We start from the raw sequence: 16,412 nt of genomic DNA on the forward strand, positions 1-16,412 counted from the left end.
AATTTAAAAATCAAATTAAATCAAATTTTAAGGGATGAAATTAAAAATAAAAGATTCAAATAAAATATATATCAATCAAAAGTTTGAGAATCAAATTTGATATAATTAACAAATAATATGATATTTTTAAAATTTTCACAACTTCTGAAAAATATTTTTCGTATGAAATAAATGAAAACACTTTCCTGAAAATAAAGTTAAATTTTTTTTTAATTGAAAAATATTTTTTGTTGACTAATTTTTCTAATAAAAAATAACACAGAAAAAATTAGAAAAATATTTTACTGAAAATCATGTTAAATTTTGTTAAAACTAAAAAATATTTTTTTGTTAGTCAACTTTTTACTAATAAATAAATATAAAAAAATTTGGAAAATAATCAACACAAAACAGACGTGGGCTTGACTGAGTTGGCTTGGCTTGAGCTCTGGCTGGGCCTTTCCCTTTCCCTGGAGTGGCGAGGAATCCATCTTGTGCAAAACCTCATTTCAATTCCTTCCAGTATGTTTATTTATTTCTTCAGCTTCTGCTGCTGCTCCTCCTCCTCCTCCTCCTTCTTCATAAGGTAAGCCAATCAAATCACGTCTCTCTCTTCCGATTTTGTTGATTAGGGTTTTTCGTTTTCGAATTCACTAAACGGCGTTGAGTTGTTGACTATATCACTGCTTCACCGTTTGATTTCTTTTGCAGGTTGGAGAGAGAGAGATGTAATTTGTGGAGTAATTTTCTTTTTTGAGCAAAAAACAAAGAAAGCTTTTACAGGTTGGAGAAGGAGGAGAAAATGTGGACCAATGTATTCAAAATTGTATGTATTTTTAATGATTTTTTTCTTACTTTTTTTTTCCAGCTCTGTTATTATTTATTACCGAATGCTCTCTCGTGGTAGTTAGTTAATGAATTGTTTGTTATTGAGTAGTGCAAAGGATTCTTCGGGTTTTGTGCCTGGATGAATAATTGAAATTCAAGTTTATTATTTAGAGAAATGCTAAGTTTTATCGGATGTTCGAGTTAGATTGTTTGTTTGAGGTTGTTATTTGATCCAATTTAATGATGGGATCAAGGTTTTAAAGTTTCAGATGAATTAACTGAAAAGTCATGTGGCATTAAATGTAGTACTTGATTTGTGTTAGTGGTGGCGTATTAGCTGCTTAATTTAAAAAGGAATGCGTTTTGTGTAAATGGATTGCTATGTATGGAGTTCTTCGGGATGTGGTTTTTTCTAGGCAGTGATTGAGAGGGATTTTGTTAGGGGAGAAAACATGTAATGCATGGCGGAAATGAGACATTCTTCTAGAGATCATGAAACTTGACCAAATGAAATGAGAGTTGCATGTATAGTAAAGATACTCCTGTAATGATGCACATGGCAGAATGCTAAAGTGATGGCATCTGAGCTTCTTTATCCAAAATTAGATGAATAGGTAAGTGCTGGTATTGATTCTAGAATTATGCTCCTTCCAAATACACCATTCCTTTGAGCATGTCAAGCTATTCCAAATTACTTTATTTCACTTCGCTTTCTCAAAATCCTTTTCATGCATTAATAACAATTCTTTTCTGTTATCTGGACAAACTTAATGCTTTTTAGATATGAAAAGAAAAAAAAACCTAATTGGCTTTAACAACAGCTTCATGGTTCAGATCCTCTGTTTTCCCTTCTGTTCTTAAGTTTGCCTTGGTCCTTATATGGAAGACTTGTTTTCCCAAAATGGTAGTAAAATATCAAAAGATCTTGGCACATTTGTGGCTAACAACATTTTTTAAGGGTTTTTTTTTTCTTCTTATTGGCTTCAATCTTTGTTATAGCTTTTTTATTTTACATTTGCTCCTGCACATAATGTTCTTATGAATATGAGAATTTCTTTTTCTGCCTGAATGCCTGATCAAACTTGCCACAGAATTTTATTTCCATTTTATAACAATTTGATCTGAATATTTAGTTTTTGTGCATGTCATCTTTGTGTAGTTTGTTAATAACTATCCTTATTTTGCTCCATTTTCCTTTCTTAACTTAATCAACCATTTCTACAGGGTGGTCTGCATCATGTATCATGGTTCCAGTTTCTCCCTAGTGAATCTGATTTGAACTCTTTACCTGATAAGAGGCAAGAATCATTTGCATCCCTTATCTTTGCCTGTGATTTGAACTCAAGAGCATCTATATATTAGAGATGGTACTCACAGTTAGGTGCTAAAAGATCATTAAAAGATATTTTTTATGGTTGGACAGTGTAAAAGTAGAGCAGAAAAACTTTGCTACATGGCTTGTGCTCTCAGCTCATTTTCAGTTGCAGAAGGAGGGGTTTCTAAGCACATGGACCAATTCCTTTGTTGGACCTTGGGATCCATCACAGGGTCTACATAATCCTGGTAAGAATTGCAATCAGCAACCATCTACCAACCACATGGTCCTTGTTTCCATGCATGAAAGAGAAAAACAAACGAATGAATCTGATCTTGTGATCATGCATGGGTTAGGCTGTGTTTGAGGTCTGACTGTGTTGGTTATATAACTTCCTAACAGATGAGAAAATAAAGCTCTGGCTTTTCCTTCCTGGACGTTGCTCATCTGTTGTTGATAAGGCACAGGCTGCAGTGTCTAGATTAAGAGGTAACATTTGTTCATGAGTCTCTGTCGCTGCCACTCCCTTTATTTTATTTTTTTTCTGAAATTCATATTTTAACGATTCAGGCAGGTTATGAATGTTTGTTATCGTCATTACCTTCTCTGCTGTTCGCTTTTTGCAACATTTGTATGGAACTTGAGCTAATGGTGGATAATTATATTATCATGAGTTTAATCTCTTTGTATCTTTCTTTTGTAGTTGTTGCATCTGGAGTTTGGGTGGCTCCTGGGGACTCTGAAGAGGTTGCAGCAGCCCTTTCTCAGTCTTTGAGGAATTGTATAGAGAGGTAAACTTTTGTTGCTTTTTCTGGATATTAAGCATCCAGTATATTTTCTGTTTGAATTATTTAAACTAAAATTATATTGGTATTTACAGAGCATTGACCGGGCATTCATACATGAGGTTTGGAGATGTATTTTTAAAGTACCATCCATCTCAAAGTGAAGGACTTTCCAGGTTGAACATAAATATTTCTTGATTAATAGTAGTATAATTATAATGATGGCAATTTTCATCACCAAAAAGATGATATCAAACAATTTAATGATTTTAGGGCCTCTGCATTCTTTTGGTCCTTGCTGTTGCTTTTCCCCACCTGCCATTCGTTTTCAATCCAATTCATGACTAAACCTCCTAGTAAAAAGGTGTAATATTGTGTTAGGCAGTCAAACTTACGTTTCTTTTTAATAATGTAATTTGGTTGTATTCAGTAGTTTATTTTTGGTGGATGTTTTGCAGGAAAGGACGGCCCACAGTTGAATTCATCTTTTCTGCCTCTGAGGAGGCGATCTTTGTGCACGCGATAATATCTGCAAAGTTGGTGAAATTTCATGACTTAATTGTTTCTAGTTATGATATTGCATTATAACTTTCCCTAATATGTTTTCAGGCATATCCGTGCACTTTCAAATGGTGATGTGGAAAGAGTTTTAAAACAGTCTTCTTCTAATTCCAGTTATAGGCTTCCAGGTTGGTGCACATTATATTTTGGGATTTCTTAGAAATGATCTTATCACATATTTTACAAGAATATTAGGACATCTTCATGGTGATTACAGAATCAGAAAGCCTTTTTATTTTTGTTATGTTTATTATGTCTAGGTAATTCATAATTTCTGGAATGGTATGCAACAATGGTGCTTGAAGATTGGATTGAGCTATGGAACCAATTTCAATTTTTTTCCCTTGTTGTTTAGGGCTTAAGCTTTGATTTACCCTTACTCCAAGCATCCAGGAAAGGGTTTTGTAAGTTAACACAAGTATAATAAGATAAGAAACGCCTCATCTAGTTGAATCATAGCTTCTGGATGGTGTTTGAAACAAGAAAGAGATATGAAAAGGAGTGTCATCACATGTGGATACTGGTTTGAGAAACATAAGAGAAAAAAATTATTGTCTGAGTTTGAACGACTACTTTAAAATACCTACAAGACAGAGCAATCACTGGAAGGAAATATAAATAAACATAAAAGTGCAATTGACTGTGGCTCAGGTAGACATCACTTTTCCTTGTGGAGTGTGGAGAAGGTAGTTCGTTGATGCATGAACATGTTGGGATGTTGTGATTTGTATCATGAAGGCATTCGAAGGATGCCCTGCTAAGGTTTCAGTGTTTTCAACATTCAAGCAATTTTGTTCTTATTGCAAGTATTCAAGGTTGTGCCACATGGTCAACTAGGAATATCTTGGCCATGTTACTGGGAATATCATTTCTGAGTTCTAGACAGCAACATATGTATTTGCAAAGCATATGGTTATGATTTATTTGAGCAATTATTTATCCAGTATTTCTACACTTGCTTAACCTGTAAAATATTCCACATCCCCCTAACCACCTATATTGGTGGTGGAAGGGTCTATCTATGGGCATTTTTTTCACCCACCCTTCCTTCTTTATGAATAGCTGAATATCTTGTCATGTGACAATGTCAATTATGCGTATCTTTTCTATATCAGAATCTCTAAATTGTGTCTTTTGTTTTCATCTTGTAGTGATTGCTTCTCCCCATGGAATTCGTGGTTCACTGACAGGATGTTGTCCAAATGATCTTGTCAGGCAAGTGTTCATGAGGTAATTTTATGTTTTATGTCGAATGCCGTATGTTCACACTTCTTCCTTTCTTTTGGAGTTTGGGCTAATATTTTCTATTGGCAACTTATGTTTTCCTCAACAGTTCTGGCAAGTCTAAGACATTGAATGGATTTATTGGCCAGCCATATCATGTTTCTCAAGGGCCTGGCTGCCAGCTGATGGAGCAAAATTGCTATGTTGAAATTACACTAGGTTGCCCAAGGTCAGAGAGTGACAAGGAATTGGAAACAAACTTGCAGTCAACTAAGAATTCATCCAAGAATCATATTGCAGAATCTCCTGCAGTAAGAAGAGGTGATCAGAAGGTATCACCAGATCACTTATCAGCTTATGAGAAAGCATTTATTTATCCAGTTGAAGCAATTGTTGTCCCAGTCTTGCCAAAATCTTTTGCCAGGTCTTCTTTGAAAAGGTAAATTGAATTATGTTGTCGTTATTTTCTAGTTTTGGAGAGAGGGTTATACTTTTCAAGGTTGGGGGTATATTTATTCTCTAGTTTAATAGATGGGATGATCACAAAACTTGTTTCTGTTTGTTCATAAATGTTGTTATATGTGGCTTAAGCTAATATTGATTTTGTACTTGCAGATTTTGGCTACAAAATTGGATAGGGCCATCACTGCCTGGTTCATCATTCTTTATGCACTGGTTAGTTATGATCATTTTTGGAAGAAAAATCGCTGATACTACTTGAGAAATTATGCTGTTAAAGTTCCCAATTTTTTTCAAGTTAATAAACCCAGTCCATCACTTGCTTTATCTTTTGACAATTATCTATATGCCTGGGTCTTTTTTTAGGTCATGTATGTGCCACCTTAGGTTGTGTTTGCCATGCTTTCAAATCACGATCCCAATGACAGCTTGATTGCCTTGGTCATCTTCATCATGCAGCATTAGCAACTTTTAGCAAATTTTTAGTAACTAGCCTTTTTAATACTGTATCTTAATGGAACACAATAGCAACACTATGACTGGTTAAATATCATAAAAATACCCTATGCTTCAATGTCATAAAATGTTTGTCTACAAAACAATCCTTTTACTGAGATATTTATCTCAAATCTTCAAAAAAGGATAGTTGGATCTTGACTTTTGAAGCAAATGTTTCAAGTTTAATGCTTGATCCAGGTGAAAATGATATATATATATATATATATATATATATATATATATATATATATAATTGAAGAAAATGGTGTGGGGTATGGGGTGCTTAGAAAAAGTGCAAAAACACAAAGTATGAAAGAAATGGGATAGAGATCAAAACTGTTGGTGGGGATTTTTAAAACTGTTGGCATACACTAACAGTATGTAATTTATGGTTGTGATCTGAGAAAGTGCTGTTATAACAGTGAAAAATGGTAATGGGAAGTGATAATCCCATTATTAATGGTGTTACAAAACATTGAATGATTAAATTTCATGGTAATTTTTATGACTGGTTAAATGTGGTTTAGTAGAACAAGCAAGACTTGAATAGATACTGCCTGTCTTGTAATTATGGACCCAGCACATCCTTATTTTTAAGTCCTTGTCATCAACATGAATAATGTTTAAAAAATTATATTGACTTCTCATTTAGTTATACATTCACTTTGATTTTTTCTCTACTTCAATAATTAGTAAAAAGGTTTGGAAACAAAAAAGACTCCTTTCAGCAATTATGGTCTTTAATCTTCAGTTTGGCTCTTACATTTTTCTTCTTTCTTCAGTGGTGGTGATACAGATTTTCTGGAAGGATCTTGGATTGAATCTAATGGATTACGTATGCAGCACAGCTATAACAGTAGTAGCAATAGTAATAGTAGCAGCATCAGCTCCATAATTAGCGGCTCTAGTGATAGTGATTACAAGATGACCACCGGTGAGCTTGAGGCTGATGGTGATTCCTTGTCATGCAGACAATCTGGTTTATCTTCCAATGATCAGATGGAAATTGATGACCTCAAATTGGTACTTCTTTTCATCCATATTCATAGTATTGACTTCTACATTCCTTGAGTTTATTCATTATCTGTAGACAAGGATACCTATGTTTCAGCTGAAGATGAAGATGGTGTTGTACACACTAAAGTTCACAAAAGTCTACATATAATGACATGTCCACAAAATCTAAACACAAGGGACAAGCATCTTTTCCTGTTTTTGAGTTTATCTTATTGGCATGGGTTTTTCTTTTTAAGTGTGCACAAACTAGATAGAAGAATGGTATATGATCGTTTTAGAATGGCACCAAAGGATCCATATAGCTGACCCTAACTAGTTTGGAATTGAGGCTTTCTTGTTGTATAAACTAAATAGAATAAACAATTGTGAATACAGAAATCTCATAGAAGCCTTGAGTACTATAGCCTTTGTCAGCCTAATATTTCACAAGATTATGCCATTTAGTAACTCCTACAGGGTAGTCGTTTCTTGTGCAGAAATTGCCAGTACATAGCTCAATGTATTCTTCACATAGTTGAATTTAGCAAAGTAGATTATGTAATTGCCATTTCATGTTGGCAACTGTCCAGCAGGAATGTATTGTTACATGCATGCACATATACTGCAATCTAACAAAATTATACTTATTGCAAGTTCTATAGTGAGTTGGATCATTTTGTTGTTTCATTCTTGTATTATGTTTCATCAATAGAAGCAGGCTACTTGCCATTCATATACACTGAATCCTTGGATCCTTAGATTCTTGATCTTATTCTTATATCTTTTGTGATTTGTAAAAGGGATGTCTAGGACCTTAATGGTACTTCAGCAATCCTAACAATCCATGATTCTGCCTAAATGCATATCAGCCCATTTTCAACCCTACTTCCAAAGTGATAGAGACCAGGGAGGGTTAGACATGGGTTACTGCTTTTATGTTGCCTGTGGCCTCTAGCAGGGATTTCTGTATGATTGCTACTGTTTTGATTAATATTAAAAATTCTCATTCCTGGAGGTCCCCTCAATATGATTGAGGTGTGAACATTTGATGCTGTTGCCTAAGTTTCCCCTACAACTAAACTATCAATTGCCCAAACTGTGGATTCTGAGTTGGGGTTGAATATGCACTTCCATGGTCTGCTTACTAGATTGCTCTCTTAATTAACTCTCATGTGGTCTCCTCTTGAGCAATATGTGTCTTGATTGAGTTTTATCCTGCAAAGAAGGTATACAGGGGTAAAGAAACCACTCCCTTTAGTTGACTATGGCTGCACTTAATTACTCCTCATTAGAAGTTGTAGGTGATTATGTTCATTTCTTTCATATGTATCTTGTCAATATGATCTAGGCATGAGCCTTTGATGCTGTTGCCTTACATTTTTTGTTAGGCAAGATGGGTTCCTTTTTCATGATTTTCTGGATATGGTTTGAATGGGTTGTGACTAATTAAGGGACACTGGAAAGTGGAAACTTGTCTTTATGGATGATGAATTTAAACAGCACTTGAACCTGTCTTTATGTGTGTTTGTTTTAGACATTTTGTGGGATTCAGACAGATGACTATGCTGGAATTTCTTATGCAGGGTTCTAAGCGTCCTCGAACAGGAATGACTGAGCCATATGGTCCAGTGGGCACGGTTAAAAATGCTCCTTTGCAAGAGTTTGGTTCAGTTGAAGTTAATGCTTCAGCTATAACAGGAATGGCAAATGAGCAGATTGGATCTCGTTGGGATTGGGATGATGACAGGGGTGCAGGAATGGATATCCAAGCTCTTCTCTCTGAATTTGGTGATTTTGGCGACTTCTTTGAGAATGATGATCTGCCTTTTGGAGAGGTAATCTCTTATAAACTGCAAGCGTAACACAGTGCACAACTACGGGAGATATTCATTTGTAAGCATGCTTTTACTAGTGCACACAAATTTTTATTGAATGTTTATCCGTTGAAAGGAATGTATAAGAATTGTAGATATGTCAATGGGAAAACATTTTGTGACACGGGAAATAAAATACTCCATACAAAGCAATGGAATATTTGACACTCAATACAGATTATTATTGTCCTTATGAACCTAGAAGGCATTTCTTTCTGCTGATAGACCTTGATGTTGCATTCTATCAATTGCCAAGTAGCACTAGAATCTAGATGTTTTATTTGAATTGAAGTTCAAGAATTTCTTATCAATTTCCCCCCTGGGAAGGTCTATAATTGCTTTATTGCCTTGTTATAGTAAAACAAAATAAAGTTTTAAGCTTTTCTGGAACTAATTCCAGCCCTTTGTTTTGTGAAGCCTCCTGGAACAGCAGAGTCACAGGCTCTTATGTTTTCTGGTCAAGATTGTGGTGAAGTTGCTAACACTCCTATAGGAGTAATGGATGTTGTGGATCAGATGCTTCCGCCAGCAGCTTTCCCATCTTTCGAAAGTTTTAATCCATCTCCTGCAGTAGCCATAGATGAAAGTGCCAGCAAAAGCCAAGAAGCCACTCACGGTGCTCTGGCATTAGTTCCAGTGAACTGCACTCCACCATCTTCTTCAGGTGAGTTTGATTATTTAATCAAAGCCGAAGCTTTGTTGACACTTGCCCCAGAATATGGTGCAGTTGAAACCCCTACAAGCGAATTCTCCTCATCAATTTTCAGACGCCCATATTGTCCAAAATCTCGCCAAGTGGAGAGCTCAAATCCAAGTTCAAATAAGTATGCATATGGTGCAACACCACCACCTTCTCCTTTCTTTGAAGGATCAAATGAGAAAACAGGTATGCAGGTGAATCTGAAAACAGGTGCTGGAAGGAATGACACAAAAAAATATTACACTCTTGTGGAAAGTGGGAAAGTGCATCTTGATAGAAGAACTTTCATATTTAATGAAAGTCATCCTACAAGTGAGGCGATGGTGCCATCTCCATTATTGACTTCCAATTCCTCAAATACTGCCCAGAGGAATATGAGTGATGGCATACTAGGAGCTGAAAATTTCTTATTTTCTATGAAGACTGTTCTGGCAACTGAAGTAGAATGCATTATGTTTCAAGCTTCCATGTGCAGTATGCGACACATGCTGTTGTCTTATGGTAACCCTACACCTGTAAATTTGAGTAGGTTAAGTGGAAGCACTGTTTTGAATCAGCTGCACGGTGATGCAAGTACCATGACAGACAGCATATCTGGCAGGTATGAAGTGAAGAAAAAAGAATCTATACCAGTTAGAATAGCTGGGGATATGGATGGGGGATTGCTAGATGGACACCTCAATGCACCTGTAGGTGTTTGGCGCTCTGTTGGAGTTCCTAAATTAACAAAACATACTAGTTCATCACCAAATATTGAAGTTAGTGCATCCTTGCCACACCATTCATTCAGCGAGGAAGGAATTCTCTCTTATAGGCAAAGGCAGCAGCCGCTGCAGGAGCTTTTGGATGGCATGGCATTGCTTGTCCAACAAGCTACTTCCTTCGTTGATGTGGCTCTGGATGCAGATTGTGGTGATGGTCCTTATGGTTGGCTTGCATTACAAGAACATTGGAGGCGTGGATTTTCTTGTGGGCCTTCCATGGTCCATGCAGGTTGTGGGGGGGCTTTGGCTGCTTGTCATTCTCTGGACATTGCTGGCGTAGAACTAGTTGATCCACTTTCTGCTGATGTAAGCTTTTGTTTTTCATTTAGTACAATTTATTGTGGGATAATGGTCAAACAGTTACTATATTTCTCCATCTAAGCATCTTTTTCTGTATTATGATGAGAACCACTTTCCTGTTCCTCAGATTCATTCTTCTGCAGTGATTAGCTTGCTGCAGTCTGAAATTAAAACAGCCTTAAAATCTGCATTTGGGAATTTGGACGGTCCATTATGTGTCACTGATTGGTGCAAAGGCCGCTTTCAGTCAGGTGATGGAGCAACCACATGCGATGGACCCATTGGGGAGTCCACTTTTACTGGATGCAAAGATTCAAGCATTGTAACACTGCCTGTTGGAGAACCAATGAGCCCAGCCCTCTCTTGTGCTGCTGGATCATCGTCCCTCAAAGGTATGATAATGCTGTGTTCACGTGCACATCCCATGGCATGTTTGGTTTTTGAATTTACAGGTACTTAACATTTTCTCAATTGCTGCAGCATCCAGTACATTGGATGGAGCTAAAGTGGATGAGACATCCCAAAGGAGATCAAACCAGGAAATAGAGCCAGAGCTGCGTTTCAGGATAAAGCCGACAGTGTTTGTTCTTCCCTCACCTGCTATTCTTGTTGGGTATGTATTGTGATTGGTTTTGATTCCACGTCAACACCTGATAAATTAAGAAACAAATTTAATATCTTTAGATGAGCATTGTGAAGGGAATGTTTGGGATAGCTCTGTGAGTTCAGTTTTTTCATTCAGCTTTAATATTCGGTATCATTGTGTATGATATGTGCTTTTTTTTTTTTGTCTAATAGGTACCAGGATGATTGGCTTAAGACATCGGCAAGCTCTTTACAACTCTGGGAAAAGGCTCCTTTTGAACCATATGCTTCACCAAAACCAGTAAGAGCCTTGCAACCAGTGCATTCTAAGGATACTCCTGCTGTCTGTTTTGTATCCCTGGTTTTTTTGTCTCTGAAAGAGATCTTTTGTGGATTTCATTGTAGATGATAATGCAACTTTATTGTTCGTTAACTTTTGCAGATTAGTTATTATGTTGTATGTCCAGACATCGATCCCCTTACTTCTGCTGCTGCAGATTTTTTCCAACAACTTGGAACTGGTGAGTGTATATTCTTGCCCTGGTGATGTGTCAATTCATCCTGTTCATAAAATACACCCAACCATTCCAATGAGGGGAAGGGTCCCACATACTTTTCTCTTGGAGGAAGAAAGTGATTTCTAGGTTTTGTTCAAGTTCTGCTAACAACTATGTGAGAATTTTGCTGCTTAAAATTTTGTGATCCCAATCTTTTAGGGTTGTTTTTCTTTTGTTAAAGAAATTCCTAGCCTTAGAGGAAAAAAGCCTCTGCTATTGACTTATTCTTTTCACTTGTGTTTCTATATCTAACTTATAAAACACATGTTTCATGAAATTTTCCTGGATTTATCAATGTGTGTGCAATCATGTGTTTTTCTATTGCATATCCTATTTGAGTAATTCATTTAAGTTCAATGGCTCCATGTCATCATGTAAAAATTGGTTCAGTATTGTAAGTGACTCTTTTTTTCCCTTCAGTTTATGAAACTTGCAAACTGGGAACTCATTCACCTCAGAGTTTGGGAAACCATATGGAGATGGATGCTGGGAAATCTTTGTATACTGGTTTCGTACTACTTGATTGCCCTCAATCAATGAAGATAGAAAGCAGTAATGCATCTCTTGTGGGATCGATAAGTGATTATTTTCTCTCTCTCTCCAATGGTTGGGACCTGGCGAGCTATCTTAAGTCTCTCTCAAAAGCTGTCAAGGCTTTGAAAATAGGTCCATCATTATTGGCAAACCCAAAAGAAGGAAGTAGCAGTTCTTGTATGGTAAGTAGCAACTTCTATTTTCCTTTTCTGAAGGATGTGTTGGATTTTTTCTCTCCAATTGCTTTGCCTTTTGTATCCCAAAATGGCATTATTAGTATGGTGTTTTCCAATTCTTTCACTTTTAGCCACCACTGTTGGTGAGAAATGCTCTCCGTGTTTGATGGATGATGTCATTAACTTATGATTTTACTTGTGATATCTTGTATGATTGGAAACTGCTTCCTGAAATCATGTTTTTTATGTGCTTTCGGGTAATCTAGATGGTTTTGTTACTTTCTGCTAGTTTTAAGCTCCATAATCGGTAGAATTCAAATCATGCTGTGTACTATTATGTTGCGTTTCTGTTTCTTGAGCAGGAAATAATATGTTTTTTCGTGGCCACAGTATGCTTGTCTGCATCTTGTGTCAGGCACATAACAGCATGCTAGTAAATTATTCTGTAACTGAATACCTCTCTGATGGTTACTTAGGTTATCTATGTGGTGTGCCCCTTTCCTGAACCTGCTGCAGTTCTACAAACTGTCATTAAATCCTCTGTTGCTATTGGATCAATCATTCCCCCAGCCGATAGAGAGAGGAGGTCTATGTTGCTGGGTCAGGTCAGGAAAGCATTAAGCAGCTTGGCAGCTGTGGATGACGCATCAGCATCAAATGTTCTAGTACTTTCAGGGTTTAGCACTCCTAAATTGGTATTGCAAATTGTGACAGTTGATGCCATTTTTAGGGTTACAAGTCCAGCTCTTAATGAGCTCATCATTCTTAAGGAGACTGCTTTCACAGTCTATAATAAGGCTCGGCGAATTTCAAAAGGATCTTCAAATGATGTTCAGTCATCATCAGCGTCAAGTAGATCTCACTCGGCATTAACACAAATGAGTTCTGTTCCAGCAATGTGGAATTCTTTACCACGAGAGGCTGACATTGATTCTAGATTGAGAGCCGGTACCTGGGATAATTCCTGGCAAACAATAAGGACTGGAAGCTTGACCTGTGATCCAAACAGAAATGGAGATTTTTCTCTTCAAGATGAGATTCACTACATGTTTGAACCACTTTTTATTCTTTCAGAGCCTGGATCTCTGGAGCATGCTGTCACGCCTGCAGTTTTTGGTAATTTAGGCTCTGAATCTTTAAAGATGCAATCTGATGATAGCAGTGGAAGCTTCATGCAAAGTGCAAGCTCAGCAGGGAGTGTGGATACTGGATCTAGCTCTCAACATGATGGATCTGAGCCCACTGGCTTTGGATCTAGTCATCAAAAAGCACTTCCAAGTCTGCATTGCTGCTATGGATGGACAGAGGACTGGCGTTGGCTAGTTTGCATCTGGACAGACGCAAGAGGAGAATTGCTTGACAGCCATATATTCCCTTTTGGTGGAATTAGCAGTCGCCAGGATACAAAAGGTCTGCAATGCCTTTTTGTGCAAGTTTTGCAGCAAGGATGTCAGATACTTCAGTCTTGCTCCTCTCCTGATACTGGCAGTGTAAAGCCTAGAGATTTTGTGATTACTCGCATTGGAAGCTTCTTTGAGCTTGAGTACATAGGTACAAAAGATCCTTTCACATAGTCCTCCATTGTTCTCTATTTGATGGTTACAGTCAATTGATTTGTCATGTCCACTAGTTGGAATAGCTGCTTCACAACTATTTTATTGTTCAAGTGCAACAAGTAAATGGTTTATGAATTCAGTTTAAATAATAGATGTTTTTCATTTTACTTCACTTACCAATTACCAGTAATGGCTGCAGTTTTGGAGTGCCTGTATATGGTTTATAGTATTTGTAACCTGTTGCTAAGTTGCCAGGAATTTATAGTCGCGTGCAACTATTATCGATTTAGCCTGTTGATTGAAGGATTTTCTGATGCTGTAATTATGACATGACCTTTATTTTTGTTCTATCCTTTTGGCATTAAGATTCTGTTATTTTTCTTCTATTATGTGATTAAACAGAGTGGCAGAGAGCCATTTATTCAGTTGGGGGTTCTGAGGTGAAGAAATGGCCACTGCAACTACGGCGCTCAATGCCTGATGGGATGGCTGCAAGCTCTAATGGTGCTTCCTTGCAGCAGCAGGAGATGAGTTTAATTCAAGAAAGAACCCTGCCTTCCTCACCTAGTCTATTGTATAGCCCTCTCTTGAAAGCATCTGGCTATATGAAGGGTGGTTTGGGGCAACCTTCTTCGAGAAAACAGCTTATGGGTGGGCACACTGTTGTTGACAACTCAAGGGGGATGCTTCAGTGGGTGCAGAGCATCACTTTTGTTACAATTTCAGTCGACCATTCTTTACATCTAATGTTTCAGGCTGATATGCCATCTCCTGGTAAGATGATATTCTTTCCCACACTCTCATTCTTTATTTCCCCTCAATGCATTCATATTCAAAGCATTTTGATGCTCTTGTTAAAAAAGTTTACATTCTTCTTCTATTGTTTGCTGCATCTGCTTTTGATGTCTCTTGTAGCTACTTTTTATCAGCCGTCTTATTTTCTTGGATGTGGATGGACGGCCTTGGCATAGTCTTAGTGTCCTTGTGGGAAATCTTTGGTGTGACTTTAGATAATGTTCTTATGTTGGTGTGGTGATGAAGATGCACAATAATAAACATATTTAAAGCTCACATTATGTCGCTTAATTAACGGGAATGGTTTTACTGGGCATGCATGGACAATTACATAGGCACACATGCTTGGTGACTTGTAGGAACATTTGAAATATTTTTAGTGCGGCTTGTTTAGAGGAGTTGTTAATATCTTAGCACATATGATCAAATCCTTGTAATCAGGTGTCTGTTAAGATTTTTTGGAACATCTTTTCCTTCACCAATCAGGGCTGGAATTTGAAACTTTATTACCTTGAGTACTAAAACAGAAAAAGTTTGTGTAGGAGGAAATGGCAGTAGTGTTGGCCCATCAATCTATCGGGAAGGTATCTCTCCTGTCAAGTCTCTTGGTTCAACATCCGCATCTTACATTTTGATTCCATCACCCAGCATGCGCTTCCTTCCCCCAACACCTTTGCAGCACCCCACATGCCTCACTGCTGAATCCCCACCACTTGCTCATCTCCTTCATAGTAAGGGATCTGCAATTCCTCTCTCCACTGGTTTCGTGGTTTCAAAAGCTGTACCTTCCATGAGGAACGACTATAGGAGCGATGCAAGAGAAGAATGGCCTTCAGTTCTTTCTGTGAGTCTCATTGATTATTATGGAGGTAACAACATGACCGAAGATAAAATGTATAGAGGGATTATGAAGCAAGGGGGACGGACTTTAGGCACAGATGGTAAAGATTTAGAAATCGGGACCCAATTAATTCTTGAAAACATCGCAGCAGAACTTCAAGCCCTATCTTGGATGACTGTGAGCCCAGCATACTTGGAGCGACGAACTGCTCTCCCATTTCATTGTGACATGGTTTTAAGACTCAGAAGACTGCTTCATTTTGCTGATAAAGAGCTCTCTTCACAGCCTGGTCGGTCACAGGTATAAGAGAGAAGCAACTTGCTTGGTTTTTCTCTTTCTAGATATTTAAGAAGACTCAGAAATCTCAAGCAAAACTCTGTCCGTGCCGTGCCGCTCTGCGCCGCATCTTCATCCTCCTATGTACAATAAACTGTAAAATGTAAACGTGATTGTAGCCTGCTGATAGACAGCCCTCCTTTTTGAAGGCCTAGAAAGTAAGAAATGAAATGTTTGGGAGGAAATAGTTAGATCTAACAGGTATAGTTTTGACAGCAGATGCTGAAGATGTAAATGAATAGGACAGTTCATTGTTTCTCCAGGCACAGCATGTTTGTAGAGATCTTTAGTATATGTTAGACATTATCACCATTGTAATAGTGTCCATTGTTCTTCATCTAGTTCAAATTTTTATTTTTTTTGGTTATTATTTTGATTCTCTTATAGCTAAGATGGAAGATGTTTTTCTTCCGTTGATAAACCTGATCAATTAATTCTTGCCATTTCCTTTTTACCTCATGTTTTCCATACATGACGAAACACTATACATTAGTTTCAAGTAGTTTTTAATTTTATTGACATAACCGAGCCATAGATATTGAATCTATCCTGGACAATTCAAAAATAAATAAATTAAAATGATGTTGTTTTGAATTGAATAGATTAATTTCAATTAACTTCTTCAAGTTCAATTAACTTGTTCAATTTCTAACTTGAATCAGAGACTCAATAAATTTGAAGTAAACAGTAAAAGAAAAACAATTTCTCGTGTAGAATATTTTCCAAACCAATCCACTTTACACAAAACT

At 37.1% G+C, this 16,412-nt stretch overlaps 1 protein-coding gene across 2 annotated transcripts; it reads left to right on the forward strand.

Moving 5' to 3' along the window:
- Positions 1–433: 433 nt before the first annotated feature.
- LOC133700821 (mediator of RNA polymerase II transcription subunit 13-like) lies at positions 434–16,033 on the forward strand. Of its 2 annotated transcripts, none has more exons than XM_062124502.1 (23): positions 434–565; positions 691–805; positions 2,032–2,105; positions 2,231–2,370; positions 2,525–2,611; positions 2,826–2,913; positions 3,003–3,083; positions 3,366–3,443; positions 3,517–3,596; positions 4,620–4,698; positions 4,802–5,131; positions 5,308–5,367; positions 6,432–6,672; positions 8,229–8,480; positions 8,937–10,289; positions 10,411–10,675; positions 10,764–10,896; positions 11,082–11,169; positions 11,311–11,389; positions 11,846–12,141; positions 12,612–13,686; positions 14,094–14,465; positions 15,029–16,033. In XM_062124502.1, the coding sequence occupies exons 2-23, from the start codon at positions 782–784 to the stop codon at positions 15,631–15,633; spliced, it is 5,880 nt and encodes a 1,959-aa protein (XP_061980486.1). In that variant the 5' UTR covers positions 434–565; positions 691–781; the 3' UTR covers positions 15,634–16,033. The 2 variants fall into 2 exon arrangements, with proteins under 2 accessions (XP_061980486.1, XP_061980488.1); XM_062124504.1 differs by having other exon boundaries at positions 4,620–4,683.
- The last annotated feature ends 379 nt before the right edge of the window (positions 16,034–16,412 follow it).

This window comes from Populus nigra, chromosome 8 (assembly GCF_951802175.1).
Source record: "Populus nigra chromosome 8, ddPopNigr1.1, whole genome shotgun sequence".
Lineage (NCBI taxonomy): Eukaryota > Viridiplantae > Streptophyta > Magnoliopsida > Malpighiales > Salicaceae > Populus > Populus nigra.

Excerpts from the sequence above, each read along its gene's own strand:
- LOC133700821 (XM_062124502.1), top strand. The coding sequence starts at position 782 with ATGTGGACCAATGTATTCAAAATT. Across the intron at positions 2,612-2,825 it reads TGCAGTGTCTAGATTAAGAG|TTGTTGCATCTGGAGTTTGG; the intron begins GTAACATTTGTT and ends TTTCTTTTGTAG. Across the intron at positions 3,597-4,619 it reads TTCCAGTTATAGGCTTCCAG|TGATTGCTTCTCCCCATGGA; the intron begins GTTGGTGCACAT and ends TTCATCTTGTAG.